The 19,986-nt window shown below is 37.0% G+C and overlaps 1 protein-coding gene across 6 annotated transcripts; it reads left to right on the plus strand.

Annotated features, from left to right (window-relative positions):
- Positions 1 to 2,080: 2,080 nt before the first annotated feature.
- On the plus strand, positions 2,081 to 19,789 carry LOC107850363 (sister chromatid cohesion 1 protein 4). 6 transcript variants are annotated; one of them, XM_016694840.2, is made up of 15 exons: positions 2,081 to 3,301; positions 6,057 to 6,318; positions 7,059 to 7,153; positions 7,234 to 7,277; positions 9,172 to 9,218; positions 10,319 to 10,406; positions 10,537 to 11,599; positions 11,709 to 12,131; positions 12,398 to 12,542; positions 14,061 to 14,197; positions 14,660 to 15,801; positions 16,495 to 16,528; positions 17,851 to 17,974; positions 19,105 to 19,234; positions 19,352 to 19,789. In XM_016694840.2, the coding sequence occupies exons 1-15, from the start codon at positions 3,178 to 3,180 to the stop codon at positions 19,448 to 19,450; spliced, it is 3,957 nt and encodes a 1,318-aa protein (XP_016550326.2). In that variant the 5' UTR covers positions 2,081 to 3,177; the 3' UTR covers positions 19,451 to 19,789. The 6 variants fall into 6 exon arrangements, with proteins under 6 accessions (XP_016550326.2, XP_047256657.1, XP_016550324.2 ...); XM_047400701.1 differs by having other exon boundaries at positions 10,319 to 10,403; XM_016694838.2 differs by having other exon boundaries at positions 2,083 to 3,301; positions 16,492 to 16,528.
- The last annotated feature ends 197 nt before the right edge of the window (positions 19,790 to 19,986 follow it).

Here is a 19,986-nt window from a genome sequence, read left to right on the forward strand (position 1 = left end):
AACTTAATAAAAAAAATCAAAATCGAATCAATAACCCAATAATATTTTTTTACAAAGTCATTAAAAAATCGTTAATCCAATAACGATAATTCAATAACATTTTTATCGGTTTGATTTTTATACATTCCTAACTTAAATTGCAATTCCTTACTCCATTAGTTATAATAAGAAACGAATTTGTGCACGTGAGACTCCTCAAAATCCTAATTGAAACACTAATCAGAAACTACTATGAAACACTAACCGGAAAAAGATAATTTCATATTTTTAACACACAAAAAAAGTATAAATTTTTAGATAATAGCTTGCTTGATCGACGGAAATTATACCTTTTACTATTTTAGAGTAGAGAAAAATTGAAAAATATAATTCTTTTAGAGAGAAATCGGATAATTAAAGGTAGAAATAAGATATTTTTTAATATGAGATAAATATAAGGAAAGTGAATGGTATTTTTCCACGCAGACAGCCACATCAACATTTTTATCCACGTGTACACGTGTGTATTACACGTTGTGAACTGTGGGCCGAAAACGGTGTCGCGACGTACTAAAAGAACAAGTTCGAGGGATACTTAGGACTAGTCAAAGTTTAGATGTACTATGAATAAAATGTGACAAGTTCAGGGGTAATTGATACTTCTCTCTATTTGTGATTATAAATTATCAATTTTAGTTGATGAAAATAACAAAACTTGTCATGAATTCAACTCCAAAAGCTATCAATAGCGTAACTTTAAAGGGAACTAGAGCATATGAGGATGACAATGCAGAGTCACTTGGTGAAGAAATTTAATTCTTGTCGAACCAAACAGAGGGGGGTGGCTGAATGCAGAAAGGGTAAGGTGATAGTTTGTGCTTCTCGAGAGTTAAAATAATTTATAATACAAGACACAAATAATGCTATTGCTAAGTATTTACATGATAAATAGTGCTTGCAACAAATTTTGATCATGTTCGAGAAAGTCATGATTCATTGATTATCGAACATTGATCTCTTCTAGTGCTCACACCTCACTTTTCCCATTTAAATTGTTCAACTAGAGTGATTGTATCATCTCTAATGTATTAACTTGTGTATATGAATGTTAACCTTTCATGTTATATGCCAATTATGACGTTTATAGCTAAATGTTATTTTTCACGTATTTTCATAACTCATATGTACGTAGTGATTAGATATGAAAATGAAGACGTACGCAATGTGGAAAAGTACTCTGTGACTTCAATTATCACTTATTTGCTTAACGACAAACAATAAATGGGAATCCTGCCAATTGGCATCTAATAGTCGGCTCGCGGAGATTTACCTTGTATTGATGTTTTAAACCTCTATGAATATACGTGTTTGTTTTCTAAAACTCAATTTTTTATCTATTCTCATACTATTCATATACACGTATTGATTAGATAAGAAAGTGACAAAAGTGTACATAATTTCAAAAAATACTTTATGACGTCAACTACAACTCATTTGCTTTGCGACAAACACTCGATGGAAAGCTCGCCATTGGCACCTAATAGTTGACTCTCAGAAAGTTTATCTCGTATTGACACTTTAAACCTATAATATGAGTATGTTGCATATAACTCTTCTAGAACTCATACGTAATATCAAAAAACAATAACTATTATATAACTAATTTTTCATAAAAATGTAAAGAACCTTCATGAATGCATTATGTATGAATTCTCTAAAACTCAATCGAACACAAACAACAACATAGCAATATACTCATTGTATCTAACCCTCGACTCAAAATAAAAACTAGAATATTAAAAATACAAGAAATCATAAATAAACAACAAAATAATACATATAGCAATAATTAATTATTTTCCTAAATCTGACAAAGCTAACACAGACCAAAGTACCAAACTATGGTAAAAGCTTACGTAATACACTTTAACATTGACATAACGCTGACTTTTAACTCAATCTCAACCGTCCATTTTCAATCCAGCGATTCATTTAAACTCAAATCGAACCGTTCATTTCTAATCAACGGTCAATATCAACCCATCAGATATACACATGCATTACACGACAACAATTCTCAGTTCGTAAGTCGCTTTGGTCCTAAAAGGCTAAAACTATAGTAGTACAAAATTTAGTTCAATCAAAAAAAATCAATTTATGAAAATTTTCATGTTTCCCACTTCAGTTCAAATCAGCCCTCCAAAAAAGAATTAATTATACTTTTAATTACAGCAATTATTTGCTAATTTTTCTTGATTTTAGTGTTGGATCTCAACTTGTGTGAGTTGCAATTCTTGACTTTTTTTTTTTCCAAGTTTGGGAAAAAAGGGAAGTGGGGTTTTGTTTATTTTGGTGAATTTTGTTGGAAAGTTGGTGGCTTTTTAGTAATTTGAGTTGTGGGGTTTTGGGAATTTGAAGGATTCTTGAAGATTTGGAGGTAATTATTGTGTGTTATTGAAGTTTTGTTGTGTTAATTTGTGGTAAAGATGGGGTTTTTGGTAGGTTCTGGACCTGATTGAAATTGGGGGAAAAGTTAGGGGTTTTATGGTAATTGGGTGTTTGTAGATTGTATTTGTGTTTGTGGGATTGGGAAATTTTAAGGATTTTTGAGGGTTGAAGCTAATTGTTGTGTGTTATTGAAGATTTGTTGTGTTGTTTGCGGTAAAGATTGTTTTTATTTTTTTTGGGTTAATTTGGTTGTAAGTTGAGGTGCTGACTGGAATTGGGGAAAAAAGTTAGGGTTTTGGATTTGGAATTAGGGTTTTGAAATTGGGTGTTTGTGTTTGTGTAGAAGAAGAATTTGAAGTTTTTCTCTGAAGAAGAAGAGGATTGAAGCTAATTGCTGTGTGTTATTGAAGTATTGTTGTGTTGTTTATGGTAAAGATTGTTTTTTTTTTGGGTTATAAGTTGAGGTCCTGATTGAAATTTGGGGAAAAAGTTAGGGTCTTGGATCTGGAATTAGGGTTTGGTAATTGGGAATTTGTGGATTGTGTTTGTGTTTGGGCTGAAGAAGAATTTGAAGTTTTTCGAAGACGGAGAGAAGGTAGTGAAATTTTGAGGATTCTTGAAGATTTGAAGCTAGTTACTCTGTGTTATTTGGGGAAAAGTTAGGGTTTTTGGTAATTGGGTGTTTGTTGATTGTATTTGTGTTGACGAAGGATTTGAAGTTATTTTCGAAGAAGCGGAGAAGGTAGAGAAATGTTTTACTCACAGTTCATATTGGCCAAAAAGGGTCCTTTGGGAACCATATGGATTGCAGCACATTTGGAAAGGAAACTTCGGAAGAATCAAGTTGCTGATACTGATATTGGCGTCTCTGTAGGTCAGTTCTTCGGCTGTGATTAGTCGACTTTCTCATTCTTTTTGCTGTCCTGTTCAATTGTTTGCTGTGACAAGCTGCCTAATTATTTACTGTAGTTTGATTGGTAAATGATTTCTCGGTAAAATATACATGTAAATAGAAAGGATATGACTAATTAAGCTTCAGCCTCTGGATGATATACGCTAAGGAAGAGAAAACATTGTCTGCTATTCAATGAGGTTTCTCATACTTAGTTTCCGGAACTGTATTTAATTCTAAACACTGCAGTAGAGCTCATATAAAGGTTTCTTTGTTAGTGATCGACTATATATGAGATACATTTAGCAAACTGAAACAAGGTCCATTTGACTTGAGGAAGAAAGCAAAGTGGAAAGATGCTATCGAGTACATATTATCAGGGATTTAAAGGCTGAAATTAATTTGATATGGTGCCTGTATGTCATCAGAGCTATCTGCATCATTTGGAACATATATCCCATGGTTTGTAATATTCATGCGTAATGTATGTATACAATTTGGATTGCGTGTACTGAATCACCTGTTGCTAGTTCTATTTGATTCAGCAGTCAGCACTATTTCCCTTGTCTTCTTGTGCTTCATGACTTCATCTAAGAGGGATCTCTTGATAAGCTTCCAATCTAGGTGCACGCGGACTAGACTTACAAGTTTAATGCTCTCTTGTCCCACTTTATTTCGGCGTCGTTCAATATTTTTCTAATTCCCAAGTCTTTTTCCCTAGTCTATTGATTTTACCAAAAAATAAGCCGAGTCGATTTCCATGCGGATAAATAATTCTGATTTGACCAATGATTTAGCTTTTATATTCCAGTTTTTCCCAACCAGGTGATGTGTCTGTCTAACTCCCCATATTTGCCTTCCTACCAGAAGATGAAACCTTATTTGAGACAAAATTAATATTTTGAGGGTATCATTGTGTCTGCGAGTTGAGCATTCAAGTAAGGGTGGGCATAAAAGTGGAACACTGGAACTGGACGGAGCTAATTCTTAAAAGATGAAATGAAGAACTGAATGCCCACTCCTTGAGAGAATTAAGTTGGATACCAAGTCATTGTTCTACTCATTGGATTATATCCACAAAAGAATTGGCACTAAGACATGGCAAAAATATATGTAGGTTGACAAGCTGTAGCGGGGGTTGGGTGTGGGGTGTGGGGTGTGGGGTGTGAGTAGGATGTGTCAGCAGCCTCATCTTCTATCTACTCCATTCTGTAACTATCATAGATGAAAAGGTAATGATACATTCGTCAAAAAAACAAAAAAAAATTGTAGATGACTAGGTATCCTATGTACTGTTCAGGGAACCTTCTCAGCACTACAATGATAGTTATTCTATTACGGTCTATTTAGGCTTATAGGTTGCTGCATAATATAGCTGCCTAGATTTTATAATTTCAGTGGTTTGCCTAAGGGAGACAAATATTACCTGATTGTAGATGACACTACCCAGTGTTGTTTTGGTAAAAGTTAAAGGGTTTTATAAACAAAGCAGGAAGATTGTGCCAAAACACTAAAATCTCAGTTCCTTCACACTATTGTAGTAAGCGGAGGAAATCGAACATTCTATCCACCATATTAAAATTTTCTAATCACCAAAAATCTAAAAAAAAATCGTGTATGTTTCAAATATGAGTGTTTTCATAGTTGCTCTCAAAATATCTTGGTTTCTTTCCTCCTATATCCCCTAGCCAGTGCAACTCAGGAATCGGATTACCTAGTGAATTTGTTAGAGAGTGGTCAAGGTATGCCGATCTAGTTGTTCTAACTGTGGAGTATTTTGAGGTAGGAAATAAGAGAGAGCTCGCTATGTGAGAAGATCGTGTTTTTATTGATTTGGTGAAAGTTCTAATTCTCTTCATGTTGAGTCTTGGTAGGTTTAAATCAGGAAAGGCTTGTGGCTTCATTGGTTCTTTTTTGTTTTTTTCTTTTTAAATAAATGGTATAATTTTTTAAAATAGAGGCACAAAGTTTGTGCCAAATTACACGCAAATCAGACCCTTTATATCACTGTACGAAGTTGAAAAATAATCTAACATATGTTGTTGTATCATCTTCTAGTCTAAATCACCCACCGTTTGCAAGCAGGATTGGTCTCCCCTATCGTGCTGTATACGGGAAATGTGATGCTCATTAAACTAACATTGTGACTTCATAGTATTATGATAACGTCATAATTGGTGGTTTTGTGAATTATTGACATGACTGATTTAAGAAGCATTACCGATGGTTGTTTAATATGAATGATGAGGAGGCTTACTTTATCATCAAAGTTAATATAAAGGAACCATTTTTTTCATAAGCTAAATAATTTTTGTGATAACGGGAAAATTTTCCATATACAAGCAGTATTCCAGGAAGTAGAGATATACAGAAGCAACGTGTCTCACTTCTCTCTTTTTTGAAGACAAGTGGAAGACATTCATCCTTGCAAAATCTCTTTTGTTGTTGTATGTTTGTGCGGAAACAGCCTCTCTATCTCACCTCTTAGTCTTAGGTTGTTGTATGAACTGCGTACACTTACCCTCTCCAGACCCCACTTTGTGGGAATATACGGGGAATGTTGTTGTTGTTGTCTGTTTGTGCATTAAATACTTCTGGCTCTTCTTGGTGTCTTTGCAGATCATCTTATGTGCGTACCTTATTCGTTAATATTCGAATTTTCTTTTTGTTGGTCAATCAAGAAAGCATGTATTTTTCCTTTTGTTTTTGGTTAACTTGTCTTGTTCTTCGTCTACAGACTCAATTCTTTCTCCTGACGTGCCAATTGCATTGCGGTTATCTAGCCATCTTCTGGTTGGAGTTGTGAGGATATATTCTCGAAAGGTGGGTTACCTATTCGATGATTGCAGTGAGGCTTTGCTAAAAGTCAAGCAAGCTTTTCGCTCCGCTGCTGTGGATTTACCACCCGAAGAATCTAAGGCTCCATATCACTCGATCACCTTACCAGAGACTTTTGAACTTGATGATTTTGAATTGCCAGACAATGAGATTTTTCAAGGGTAGGTTCCGATCTATTTTTTTTTCTCTTTAGTATAATGTTAGCTTGCTGCATATCATTGCTTTTTACGAGAAATACGGAAAACAGCATAATATGGTTGTGCGCTAAGGGAGTTACTTAGTCTTTGCTAAATGTGGTATGGGGGTGGAATAATTCCTCGTGGAGTACATAGCAGGGATGTCTGAAGAACCTTCTCTGTTTATAATTTGTTTGGCTTGATTCGGAGTACGAGAGTTAAACTAGCTGATGTTTGGTGTGAACTTGGACATAGAATCTTCAATTTTTGAAACAAAATTTACATATTTAGAAACTACATAGGAAGTACTCTAAGTCACAACAGTTAACAATTCAAAATACAGTATTACCAGTTTTTTTAAAAACAATTCCAAATATCTGTGAAGTATTTGAAAAAATTATGGTCAAAGAAAATATCCTTTGATTGTCCAAAAAGTAAATAGAACGACATACCCAATATAATTCCACATGTGGGGTCTGAGGAGGGTGGTGTGTACGCAACCTTACCCCTATCTTTTGAAGGTAAATAAACTTTTTCCGGTGGACCCTTGGCTCAAGTAAAGCATATCAAAATCTTTAAGAAGCGGAGGGAGTATTTTATCTTGTTTTCCTTCTCGTCCTATATTATCATTAGTCTTATTTTCTGGTTAAGGATTGTTCTTATAGTACACTTAGGGCTCACTATTCCTCTGTTTTTTCCTACTAAAATCAATGTCAATTCTGCAGTAACGTGGACCATCATATTAGTTCAAGGGAGCAGATCACACTACAAGATAACATGGAGGGCGTGGTTTACTCAACTTCAAAGTTTGGATTGGATGGTAGTTATTACTTTGGATATCTAATTACTAGATTTGTTATGGCACTGTTACTCATTTGTTGTCTGGTGATTTTTGTTCAGAGAGATTTGGGGATGGCGACACTTCTGGTTTAGACCTTGATGAGGTAAGATCATATTATTATTTCACCCCTTAGGCTTTGTGTTCTTCTCATTTACCCTTAATTCTTATGCCCTCCTTTTCCTTGCTATTCTTGTTTCCTTGATGGGAAACATTCTGTTGCTCTTCTTTTCAAACAAAAAAAAAATGTTTCTGTACTGAATTGAGATCTAACTTTTTGTCAATATTATCATTGAAGTTGCTTGGAATTTGAGTGATCTCCAAATCGTCTTTGACGAAATTCGTAGTCCTAGATACGACTGGGAAGTAGGAAGGTAATTGATTTAGGAAAATTAGGACAAGACTTCTTAGGGGTCGTTTGGTAAAAGCAATAAGAAAAATAATCCCGGGATAAAGTTTGGGATTAACTTTATCCATATTTAGTTGAAGGGATTACTTAATCCCGGAACTATTTTATCCCATCATTTGTACTAAAATTGTGGGACTACTATCCCATGGGAAGGGATAAATTAATCCCATGGGATATCCCACCTCATGGGATATCCTTACTTATCCCTTCCCTTCTACCAAACGACCCCTTACAGTTTTACGATCTAAACTTGGTCGGTTGGAAGCATGTCTTTACTGAAGATGGTATTCAGTGTTTTTTCCCTTTACTGTCATTCGGAAATGGAATGTCTTCCAAGTGTTGTTGCTTCTTTTTCTTTACCTGCATGCTTGCTGAGCTGAAACTACTTATGCTCTGCAGCAACCTTTCTATCTTGTTTTGTTGAGTTCCTTGAATTTCTTTTTTAAGATTCTAGTGCTGGATATAAAACTGGTATTATAGCGAAACGAAATCTATGGATTGTAGAAGGTTCATTCTAAGAATGGAGAACCTTCAAGTTACAAGCTCCATAGAAATAAGGAACAGAGCAAATGTTACCCTCTTTTTTTTTTTTTTTTACAAGGTAACAGATTTCATATTATGAACTAGATCTCAGCTCAAAGGCTGTGGTGAGGAAAACAGTAACATAATTACAAGATACCCAAAAATTGATTGAAATCACAAAGGCTGTGCACAGAATGTTACCCCTTTGGCTATCTTGTGGTTGTGGTGCCATTTGGGGTAAACATGGTTGCTTCTTGGGGAGAAATGATTTTTGTAAAACTAAAAACTGGTCTTTCATTTCTAGTTCATGTTTGGTACACCTATGAGGTTTGTGTTAAGTAAAAATGATTGGGCGTTGTTTGCTTTACAAGTCTTAATTGGGTGAAGGCCCCCCACCAACCCAACCCAACCCAAAGTTTTTTCAGGTCATTATTACTTCTAAAAGAAAGTTCTTTAAGTGTTTATTTATGTCTATGGTGCTTGAACATTTGAGTTTTGCGGAATATTGGCTTGATTAACTGCAACTTCCAATTTAGTTTTTTCTCCATTTATGTGCATGTGTCTCGATGTTTTTTGTTTCCCTTTTTCAATTTTTCCCATTCCCTTTTCTTTTATTATTTCAACCTTTTATATTAATTTTCTCGTGCGCGAAGTATTTCTTTTGGTCATGAGCACTTCGCCTTACAGGACAGAAATAGACACCTAAAACAAATTATTTCCTTATGATGATATACAGAATTCTTAGGATTTCAATAGGAGAATAATCGGTCATGGTCTACATAGTTTTAACTTGTATCCATCCTGTTATGAGAAACTTCCTAACTAAAATGCTCATGCTCATGCTTCATGGTTGCTAATGGCATGTCTTGTACATGAATTATCTCCGATGGCTCTTAATTTATAGTCCTCCATTGATGCAGAAACCTATTTCATATGGCTCAATATTGCTGGTTATATAGGTGTCTGCATGAATGTGTGTTATAGTGTTCCTTTGATAAAGAAATGTTATTATAGTGTTATGATGTTTGTCATCTTCTATTCTGATTTTTGGACTTCCAATTGCAAACAGGAATTATTTTTGGACAAGGTTGCTGCTGCTGGAGATGCTAGTGGGAGGTTGACCTCAAATTACTCACTGCCTCTTACAATATTCCCCTATCCCCATGTCAAAGAAAAATTTTGTTCACTGCCAATATGTAATTGCAGAATGTTCCCGGTCATAAGTTCTTATGAGCTTCTTCTAATTTAAAATGACGCTATGGTCTTCTTCTTTAACTGTTTTGGGTAAAAACTTTTCTTTTGGGACGGAGGGGGTTTCTCTTAGATGCAAGCAGTTATATTGATTTAGCTATACAAATTTTTGCTACTCCAGAACGTTAGTGCAATCCAGAAAGTCTAGGATGGGCAATTTCAGTAAACAGTTTGCAAAATTTATCAAGATTCATCTGACCTTTTGTTTCTCCCCCACCAGATGCATCAGGGCTGACCGGAAGTGTAATGTACTTGAAAGGATAGAAAACCGATCTTGTGTCAATGCTACCTCCTGTTATGTCCTCATTTTGTGTAACAGATTTCAGCCACTTTATACCTGATTATACTTGCATTCTGTTTGTCTTCAAAGTAAGTTTCTGACTCCTTTTCAAATTACCAGAAAGTGGGGAGAAGATGGGGGATTTTGCAGATATTACTGCTGGTAGAACTTGTCCAAACCAGTTTACAACACTCCATAGTCTTATCTGCTAGATGCTCACTGTAGCTAAAATTTAGTATTCTCATATTCTTCTCTGCAGTTAAGATTCTTTTAAATGTATGAGTACCGTACGGCTTAGATAAATTTCTCCAAAACTTATATACACATGTTCTTTTAAGTGATGGTTCTTCTAATTAGTGACTTTTCCGTTTAGTGTCATGCTTTATGTTTTCTCTGCATGGTTTACTGAGTTATGGTGGAGATTCCATCTAGTGCTGAATAGGCTAGTGAATGCCAGGACTAATAGGCCAGGTTGGATTCATGGTGTGAAATGAGTCGAACAATTACAGCTTGATGTTCTATTTTCTTTTGAATTTTTTTCCGCCTCTCTTGATCTTGGGGATGTGTTGGGGCAGATCAAACCTCTGTAATAGGTGTTTAGATTGTCATTCCATCAGACTGCAATTCTATACTATTGTACAGTTTAATGCTATGAATATCTGACACAAAACTTTGCTGATTCTAGTGCTGATCCTCAAGCATCTGTTGAACCAATGACACCAATCAAACAAGAAGAACACCACGAAGAGATGGCTGCAAATTCCGAGGTTGTGGTAACTAGCTGATCTGTCTTTTATTCCCTACAATAGCTGGTTATCGACTATTTCTCGCTTGTTTGCCAAACAACTTGTTTGATGTACCTTAACATATGCTAGAATTATTCAAGTTTTTTCTTTCATGCAGTTCGATGGAGTTGATGGAGATGCTGATTTCATGGATCATGCTCCATGTACACCTGGGTTGGCGGAAGAACCCAACTTGTCTAACATTCAGGAAATATCAGCATGCGAGGACCATCTAGGACTGGAAGATCATCATGTGACGGAATATGCTGTAAAAGCAAATTCAGCGAATCTCTCTTTTGAAAATAATGTGAATAACGGGAGTGAACTTCTAGAAAATCAGGCATTAACTGCTGGCTCGAATGCTGAACAGCCTGTAAAAGGATATTCAGAGAATCTCTCTTGTGAAAATAACATGAATAACGGGAGTGGGATTCTAGAATATCAGGCATTAACTGATGGTTCGAATACTGATATTGTTCACTCTGTGGCTGCTGAGGAGAATGGTCACCATTTAGGCAACAGGTGCGACAAACAACTGGTGCCAGATTGTCAGCTGCCTCCAAGTGGAGTTGCAAATGTTCCTGTGTCGTCAAGTGATCCTGCTGTAGCACCTGGACTATCCTCTGCTGCTGTTGATCAGGTTAATGCAAAATCATCTGTACTAGAATGTCCGGATAAGATTGTTGCTGCATCTGATGGTCAAACAAATGAGAGGAGCTTGCAGTGCATGCCTTCTGGCATGGACAAGGTTGATGTATCTACCCCTGGTGGCTTCCCCAACGAGGCTCCATTTCCAAATGGAATTAGTTCGACAAAAGTTGTCCATGATGTTTCTGCTTTAAGTAGCATCTGCCAGCCAGTTAATGAAGATATTTCACTGAGTAATCAGAGATCACCTGAGGCAGTCTCAAATAATGTTGCAATTCCAGGAAACTTGGAAGCTGGTGAATCCCAAGATAGAAATTGCTTAGAAACACCAAAGACCGTTGATTGCCCGGTACAAAGTGTTTTTGGTGAAGACGCCAGCGCTGCCCAGGTTCATTTTCTGAGTCGATGTAATGCTGCTCAATTTGATGCATCGAAATCGAGCTGTGAGCATGTTTTTAATCACGAGCCACCGTCAAATTCTTTTGGTTTCCACCAGCCAGAAACTTTTAAGGAGGGGGAATTACACCCTAAAGGTATCTGTGCTAGAGTTTTGGGTTTGTAGGGGATAAATATGTGTGCTGTATTGTAATATTGTTTGTGAATGCACTCTCACACTTCCAGTTGAAACATGTTATGCTGCAGGTTATTTAGAACAAACCTTAAAAGAAAATCTCATCAAAGAACCTGTTCTGTGCGAAGACATTCGGAAAGATTCTGACAAATCAACTGATCAAGTGGATAATGTTGTTCAAGAACAACGCCGCATAGACATTATGAGCAGTGCAGCTGCTTCTTCCTTGCCAGCTCCTGAAAAGATTTTATCAATGTCAGGAGGACTTGTTGATTTACCTAGGAGTATTTTTCCAGAGGCTACACCGGATTACTTGGTGGGGATCAATGAGGCTGATGCTGGCAGTAAATTCATTTCAGGAAAGAAACGCAGTTACACTGAGAGCACACTAACAGAGCAGAGTCTCAACTCAGCTGAATCTTCAAGGATCGTCCGTTCCAAAATGTCTGTGGGATTTGTTCCTGATGATGATGATTTGCTCTCTTCTATACTAGGTACACGGGATTATCCTCTTGCACTTCATAGAAGGGAAGGGTGACTATGTTCACCTTAATGAAAATTCCTTTATTCTTTAGAATTTGGAGTATATCCTCTTAAAATGATTTATGTGAAACATTCCCACGTCCCAAATTATTCACCACAATGCTGGAAAGTATAACGTTATAATATGTCTGTCAAAGTAAACCTTGTAAGCCGCCCCCCCCCTCGTCCTCTTGAGTTTAGACCTTATTTTTTGTAACAATCTTCATTATTATTTCAGTTGGAAGAAGATCTTCAGCATTGAAGCTTAAGGCTACTCCTCTACCTTCTGAGATTACATCAAACAAGCGTGCCCGATCTGCTGCCCGGATGAGTGCCAGTAAAAGGAAGGTTCTTATGGATGATGTCATGGTCTTGCATGGAGAGTATGTTCCGTCTTTTGTATATTTTGTTTCTGTTCATGCAAATCATGTCTTGTGCCTTTACCGGTTTAGATCACCTACGCCTGATGATTTGTATTTCCTTTGTTGTCAAAATATAGTAGAGTAAAATTAAACCATATGAAAGACTTAAAAAGTTTATCTTGGGCTTTAAACAATTTATTGCGGAGTATAAAACTACGAATGCATCCGTATCAGCAAAGCAGACTGAGAATAGAAACTAGCATGTTCTTGGCACTGCTTTTTCAGTCTATTATTAAATATGATCTGCCACTATTTTCTTAGATTAGCTGTTCTTGCACTATTGGATTATTTATAGTGTATCAGGGTTTAGGTGCTGGTCTTGCTCTGATCCAATGGTCAAAGGCGTTTCTGTTTATAGGCTCTGTTTTGATGTTGCTAATTTGTTGTCTTCTTGCTTTGTGTTTTTCTCGGTCAACTTTCAATACACAACCCTTGTTATTTGGGAAACTTTATTCCCTAATGCTTCAGCAATCTGGCAACTGTTATCGTGTTTTTTAGTCTATCCACTCTGGTTCTCATGTTTTACGTGATCAGAGGTGTTGTTAAAAATGATATCGTTGAGAGATAGAATAACCTAAGACTTTGTATTGATCTTGAATAGATCCTCTGAAAAATAAGTTGGTTCTTGGTTGGATTGCAGATACCTCTTAACTCATTTTCCTATCATTTCCACTTTTGCAACCAAGGTTTTGGCTTAGCAGTCGATGAAGCTGGAATAAGGACCATGTGGGACCAGGGTTCAAATACCAGCAGAGGCAAAAAGCTAAGTGGGCGTGTGACCATGTTCCATTGTGGAATTTGAAAAAAGTAAATTTTGTTTCCAAAATGAAAAAAGATATTTGAAAATTGGAGATGTGTGTGGCCATGAATACACATTAGAGTTGTTTTTGAATTTTGAGAGCAATTTGGAGTGAAAAAAGTGAAACTTTTTTTGTCTTTCGGATTCTTGAAAATTCTGGAATTCAATTCCAAGTTGAATTCTGAAATTTTCCGAAATTTTGATGGCCAAACGTGTATTCCGGAGTTCAACTCCGGAAAAAAGTGAAAACTTCTTGGACAAACGCCTCCAAGTGATTGCTTCCCATCACTTATTGGCGGGCAGAGTTGTCCAGAGTTATCCGGTGCCTGTAGTAGAGGGAGGATGTTGGCGCACCCAAAAAAAACATAAAAATAAAATAGACAGAACTGACTGTTTTTTGTTCATTTCCGCTTCTTGTTGACATGGCCCTTTTAGTGGCTATTCCAATATTTGCTATGTAGCAGTGAATTGATGCGGGATCTGAATTACGGCCAATTCAATTAGGTTCCCTCTTAGTTGATTATCTCTCCAAATATTTAATTTCTTTCTCATCATTTGTGCCTTATTTCCCAGTGTAAAGCTTTTTCCTGATAATCTGCAATATTGTTTTTTGTGTTTATATAGCTTCTCTCACCTCACTATTTTAACTGACTGACCAAGTATATTTACATTTGTGATAGTATGATAAGACAACAGTTGATGCATTCTGAGGACATTCGTCGCGTAAGGAAGAAAGCTCCTTGCACACATGCTGAAATCTCAGCAATCCAGAAACAGTTGTTGGAAGATGAAATTTTCAGAGCACCAATATTAACTGGTGGGTTCAACATGCAAGTTCACATTTTTGCTATTAGATTATCTTCTTCTTTGTTGAATAATGCTATTGGTTTTGTTCTGGACATTATAAAGATGACATATTGTTGGTTTTCAATCCATCGTAAGCGCATATATGAGCTAGCTACACTCCAAGTTTCTTGGATATTTGTTTCATTGATTAGTTTAACATTTCTCTACTCGGATGTATGCTTTGGAACTGCTCAATTGATGTGTTTGGGAAATATGTATAGATGGACTCTATGCCAAGTGCTGTCTTAGTTTGTTCCAAGACACCCTTAGAATACAAGCATTTGTTTTTATTTTTTTTTAGGCTCTTTTGCTAATTGTTTCTTGTTAGGAGAAGGCACATTTATTGCCCGTCTCTTAACTCTGTTCAAGGTGCTATGTAGCACCAATGGCCTTTGCTTGATCATCGTGTTGATTGAATCTGATTCTGATTCAGGTTTGTCAGTGGAATTGGCTTCTTTACATAATAAAACATTTGACTTGAGTACAGTCAAGGTGGTCTCTTCTAGTGATGTTAGCAGTTGTCATGCTGAGATGGCGGTCGGCCCCCAGCTATCTGCTGAGTATGCTGAGAATTCCATTTCAAATTTGGAGGAACAGCGTCAACAGCTAAGTGTTGAGAATGCTAAAAATCCCATCTCAAATTTGGAGGAACAACGTCAACAGCTAACTGATGAGTATGCTGAAAACCCCATCACAAATTTGGAGGAACAACTGGCAACGATGTTCGATGGGCCACACGTTGAAAGAGGAAGTGGAAAGGAAGGAAGTGATGACCGGTTTGTAGTTAGAGATGATAGCATATCAGGAGCTGTTGAGGCTCCTGTTCCAACTGAGAACCGGGAAGTTGATGAGCATCACCAATATTTAAATAGTGATGCGTCTCAATTGCGGCCAGACGCCGTCACTGATGTAGCAGTGGCCAATGGCTTTCATCTCGAACCTTCAGATAATGCTGCAGAAATAGGACCTCAGGTAACATACCTTTCAGGTGCTGAGGCAGCTGAAGCAGCAGATACTGTCTCTGCCGCTAAAGAATTATTGGCATATACTAAAAATGGTGGATTAGGTGGCGATGGTGATATCATGGCAGTTCCAACTCTAACAGATTCATTTAATGAGTCCGGAAGGGAAGGTGCTGTTATTATACCGGAAGTATCATATGGATCTCCTAATCGTGCACCGGCTGCTCAAGTTGATAAGGCTCTGGAAAAGTTGAACAATGAAAACCTTGGAGTTAGTAGTGACTGGCCAGAAAGCAACTACTTTACTTCTGAAACTGAAGCTGGACCGGAAAATATGGTAGATGATGCAGTTCTATTGGAGGCTGCCCAAGACAGTGCTACAGTTGAAATTGCAACTAGTTTAGAACATATAGTAGCAGAGAATGTCAACCAGAGCTTTGGTGATAAGGGTATAGTCACTGAACAACCCAACACAGATGCTTCACATGATGAGACGAATATGCATATGCTAGATCATTCCATAGAAGCCGGAGACTATCCATGTAAACAAGAAGGTTTCTCCTACTATATGATGGGTGCAGATGTCACTGATGCCAATCCGGATGACCTAAATGTAAGTGTGCTAGCTAAGTTTTGAATTCTCCTCTTTTGGAGCTTCAGTTCTCTCTCTCTCTCTCATGTATATACACTGCACTGTTATTTTTCTGTTTATGATGTGTTGAATAGAAATTACAGATAATTGCTTCGTCATTAATTAAGTACCTCTCTATTTTATCGAAGTTGAGCATGTATGTCTCTCCTGGTCTTGGCAAGGTTGCTGCCTTGTTTCTTCTTGACCTTTATGTTGCTCTTTTTTATTCAGTATGGGTGGTTCTTTGGAACTCAAGAGGAAGGGAAAGATTGAAAAGAAAGGATTTCCTTTGGATTGTTACGGATAGTGTTAGGTCTTGACGTAGTAATGCCTGATTGAATAACTTTCATCTAAAATATTCTAGCAAGCAGCAATATGTACAAGTACAGATCTTGACTTCATGTAGATGAACATGTACAATGGAGGTTACCTTCTGTCTCATGTTGCTTTGTTTTCCAAACTGCTAGAGTCTTTGTCCGCTGGCTGCTTTTGTTAAAATGGGCTTACCTTCTGTCTCATGTTGCTTTGTTTTCCAAACTGCTAGAGTCTTTGTCCGCTGGCTGCTTTTGTTAAAATGGGCTTGAATGATGATCCTTTTCTTTGCTTCGTTGAGAGATTTTCTTTGATATGTGCTCTGCTGATTTGTGCTTTCCTCGTGTGTGGTATTTTCAGCAGGATCTAGATTACTCAGCTGTTGGAAACGATACAGGTTTGTTTTTCCTCATCTGCAACCTTTACAAGACTTGAAAACTTTCAATTGCCTTGAATGAAAGAAAAAGAAAATTTCGAGATGGAATCGGATGAGAATGTTTTTGAATTTGCAGTAACTGTAGGCTTGTTTGATTTAGATGGATTTCTCTGTCCTTGCTTTTCAGAACCTTACGTCAGAATTTTCTTTTGATTATCGTAACTTTGCATCAGAGCAGTACATGGGTTGTACTGAAGCCTTACATACAGAATACTCCTACACACTGATCTATGTCTATATTGGGTCTAAAACATCAGTTATAGAACCAGTGTCATTAGAGTATAGTTGGTTGCACCAAAAACATACCAATAGAATACAATTCAGCTTGACCTTCGGTGCACTATTCTCTATGCTCTCTCTTTTTCTTTTTTTGGGTTCAAGTAAAAGATTTCATTGATAATAACAAGGCCATCTTGGTGGCCGTATACAAGGAAGACCTACAAAATACTCTCATAACACCTAGAATTCCTTTCTTTCCACATTATCCACCACATACTTGCAAGGGATAATTCTCCCTTGATTTCTGTCTTTTGCATTTACACCTGCTTCATCCCACCTTTTTAGAGCTTCAGTAACCTTCCCTAGCCTGGTCCAGGAAATGCCTTAAGGTTTAAAAAAAATCCTCTGCAGTTGTTGAGCGTATTTTCGGTGTTGAAACAGATGGTTAACTGTCTCTGATGTTTCCGCACATAAAAAACACCTAGAGCATAAGATTATCCCCCTCTTCATCTGATTGTCCTGGGTCAGGGAAGCATCTTTAGCTAGTAACCAGATAAAATAGGAAACTTTTTGAGGGATCCTGCATTTCCAAATTTGCTTCCAAGGTCAACTGTTTGCATCTGGATTTCTGATGTTAATGTAAATTTGACAATGGCTTGCCAAAAGCTGTGTTCGATTTGATGTTATTTGTTGTAAAATGGTTTCGCAAGGTCTCGTCAAAATAAACATGGACGAATGTTGTGACACTTCTCTTTTGTCCCTGTCTGATTTCACATGTGAATAAATCTCAGACACAAGTAGTTGTGTTTTAGAAAATGTGTGAAGAATATTGTCTGAATCCTTTTATCAGAGTAATTTACAGTGGTGTTGTATTTGTGGGAGATGAGTGACTTGACGCTATATTCATCTTAGATACTATTACCTATCTTACAAAATGATCAAACCGTTTGAGCCATGTGTCGACATTGGTAATTTAGTTTCTTTTGAAGTTATTGTAAGATCTCTGAAAGGTCATGTGATTCCATGCACTTTACTTTGGTGTAACATTGTTTGTTGGTATCTAGGGTTTCTGAACTCCGATGATGATGATGATGATGATGAAGAAGCTGAAGCAGCTGCTGATGATTATGTACCTGATGCTGATGTCGCCCGTATCACTGAGAACATTGGATGGTCTTCTCGTACTAGGTGTTCCACTTGTCCTTCATTTCCTGTTATTTTACTATTTTAATTCAGGGCTGACCAAGCTGAGCAACATTTTTGACAATTTTGCTTCCTTGCCTGTCTTCCTTTTCCTGTGGTTCTTTTTACTTGGTGGTTCATACATTGGTTTCTCTCATTAATTCATTTAACGTGGGTGAAAGTACAAAATTGTCAGAGTAACACACTAAGCTCAAATTTTGACAACAGAAATACATTTTGGGAAGGACCTATTTAGATTCTTGCTTCTTGCTTGTTTTGCTGCCATTGATCTTCCTTGTGGGTCTCACTGTATACTTTGACCAAATTTGTGATTGTTCTTTTCATGTTTAAATGGTGCATCTCGTCTTTTCTTTTTCCTCCTCTTCCTGACAAGTATAGACATTTAAGGTAGTAATGGATGAGCCACCTATTTTGCTTCCTTTCCTTTCTGCTCCGATTAAGCTGCCCCTCTTCTTTTAGTACCTGCAGAGCGGTTCAGATAATCTTTTCTGCCGAACAACAACTTTTGCATATTAAGATAGTCCATTGATAAAGCGTGGTCTCACAAGTAATGTTTGAAATTGAACTTGCATAAAGGAAAAGCTAGCAAAAACAGCAGGCGCAGAGTCGTCCGATTCAGCCAACTTATCTGAATCGCAAGCTTCATTACCATTTAAAAAATCCCATCAGTTAAAAACCAAGTCCTAGTCTTTGGAGTGTCAAGTAGCAGAAAGAGAATGTCCGACTTAGGCTGAATGTAGGAACTGCAGCAGTAGCGCTCTATCAGGTTAACCATATTTTCTTTAACCCTCGAAAATGTGCCTTCAAAACAAACTGAGAGCAGGAAGGGACCTCCTCTAGTTGAGCAAATTTTCTCTTTGTCCTCCTCAGCAGCTACTCGCGTTGCTCCCTTGGTGACTCGAACCCACGACCCCTAAGTTAGAGGTGGAGAGTACTTACCTCTGAGCAACCATCTCTTGTCTAGTCGAGCTAATTAATTTCTCTAGTTCTTACTTAGGTTCTGCTGGCTGTTCTACTTTTGTCAGATCTTTCCTATGACATGTTTGTAGCTATATGTTATTAGTGTATGAACAAAAATTTCAGCTAGAGTTTCATATTGATGTTTGTCTACATAGGGCTGTTTCCAAGTATCTCCAGACCTTGTTTATTAAGGAATCTGAGCGTGGGAGAACGTCCATCTCCATGGACAGTCTGTTAGTTGGTAAAACACGAAAGGAGGCGTCAAGATTGTTTTTTGAAACTTTGGTATGTAACACACCTATTCATCATTTTTTTCTACATTCTCAACTTCTCGTTGCGACCTTTTTCCCTCCTTTGTGCAAACGGAACTCAAATCAACTGCTGTATTTGTGTTTATTGCAGGTTCTTAAAACAAGAGATTACCTTCATGTAGAGCAACTGATACCATTTGACGATGTCACAATAAAGCCTCGAATGAAGCTTATGAAATCAGACTTTTGAATCCGATATGTTTGGTGTAGGCTTAACATGAAGAAAGTTGTTAAACAGAAATATGTATTTCTAGTAGTTAGTCAATTGGAGAAGTTTGTGATCTACTCTTGCTATAGTTCATTCTTTACAGTGATGTTTTGATGGTCTCGTGTAGTTAGTTTTTTACTTGGCTGGCAGAGTAGATCATTTGACACAGGTGTGTGTTGCACTCTGTTGTACAATGTAGCTTTTATTTATATGTAAATATCCTGTATAATATGTTGCCATGGTACTGTTCTAATTTCCAATTCTTTATCATCATGATAAAGAAAAATAGATGCTTTTATATTTATTTAGTCTTTTGTGGTACGTAGAGACTACTGATTATTTTGCAAGTCTGCATTAGGTTTGGTAAATCATTTTCTTCTAATCCCTTCATTTGGTGTGAGGTATAAGGGATAAATAGCCTCGGGATAAAATTGTATGTTTGGTGTGAGGGATTAATTGGTGCCGGGGTTATTTATCCACCATTTACACTATAGTGATGAGATAAGTTATTGCATACA

The sequence above is a fragment of the Capsicum annuum genome, chromosome 12 (genome assembly GCF_002878395.1).
Source record: "Capsicum annuum cultivar UCD-10X-F1 chromosome 12, UCD10Xv1.1, whole genome shotgun sequence".
Taxonomy (NCBI): Eukaryota; Viridiplantae; Streptophyta; class Magnoliopsida; order Solanales; family Solanaceae; genus Capsicum; species Capsicum annuum.

Coding starts and splice junctions, on each gene's coding strand:
- LOC107850363 (XM_016694838.2), top strand. CDS start 3,178: ATGTTTTACTCACAGTTCATATTGGCCAAAAAGGGTCCTTTGGGAACC. Junction 6,319..7,058: donor GACAATGAGATTTTTCAAGG/GTAGGTTCCGAT, acceptor TCAATTCTGCAG/TAACGTGGACCATCATATTA. Junction 14,198..14,659: donor CAGAGCACCAATATTAACTG/GTGGGTTCAACA, acceptor ATTCTGATTCAG/GTTTGTCAGTGGAATTGGCT.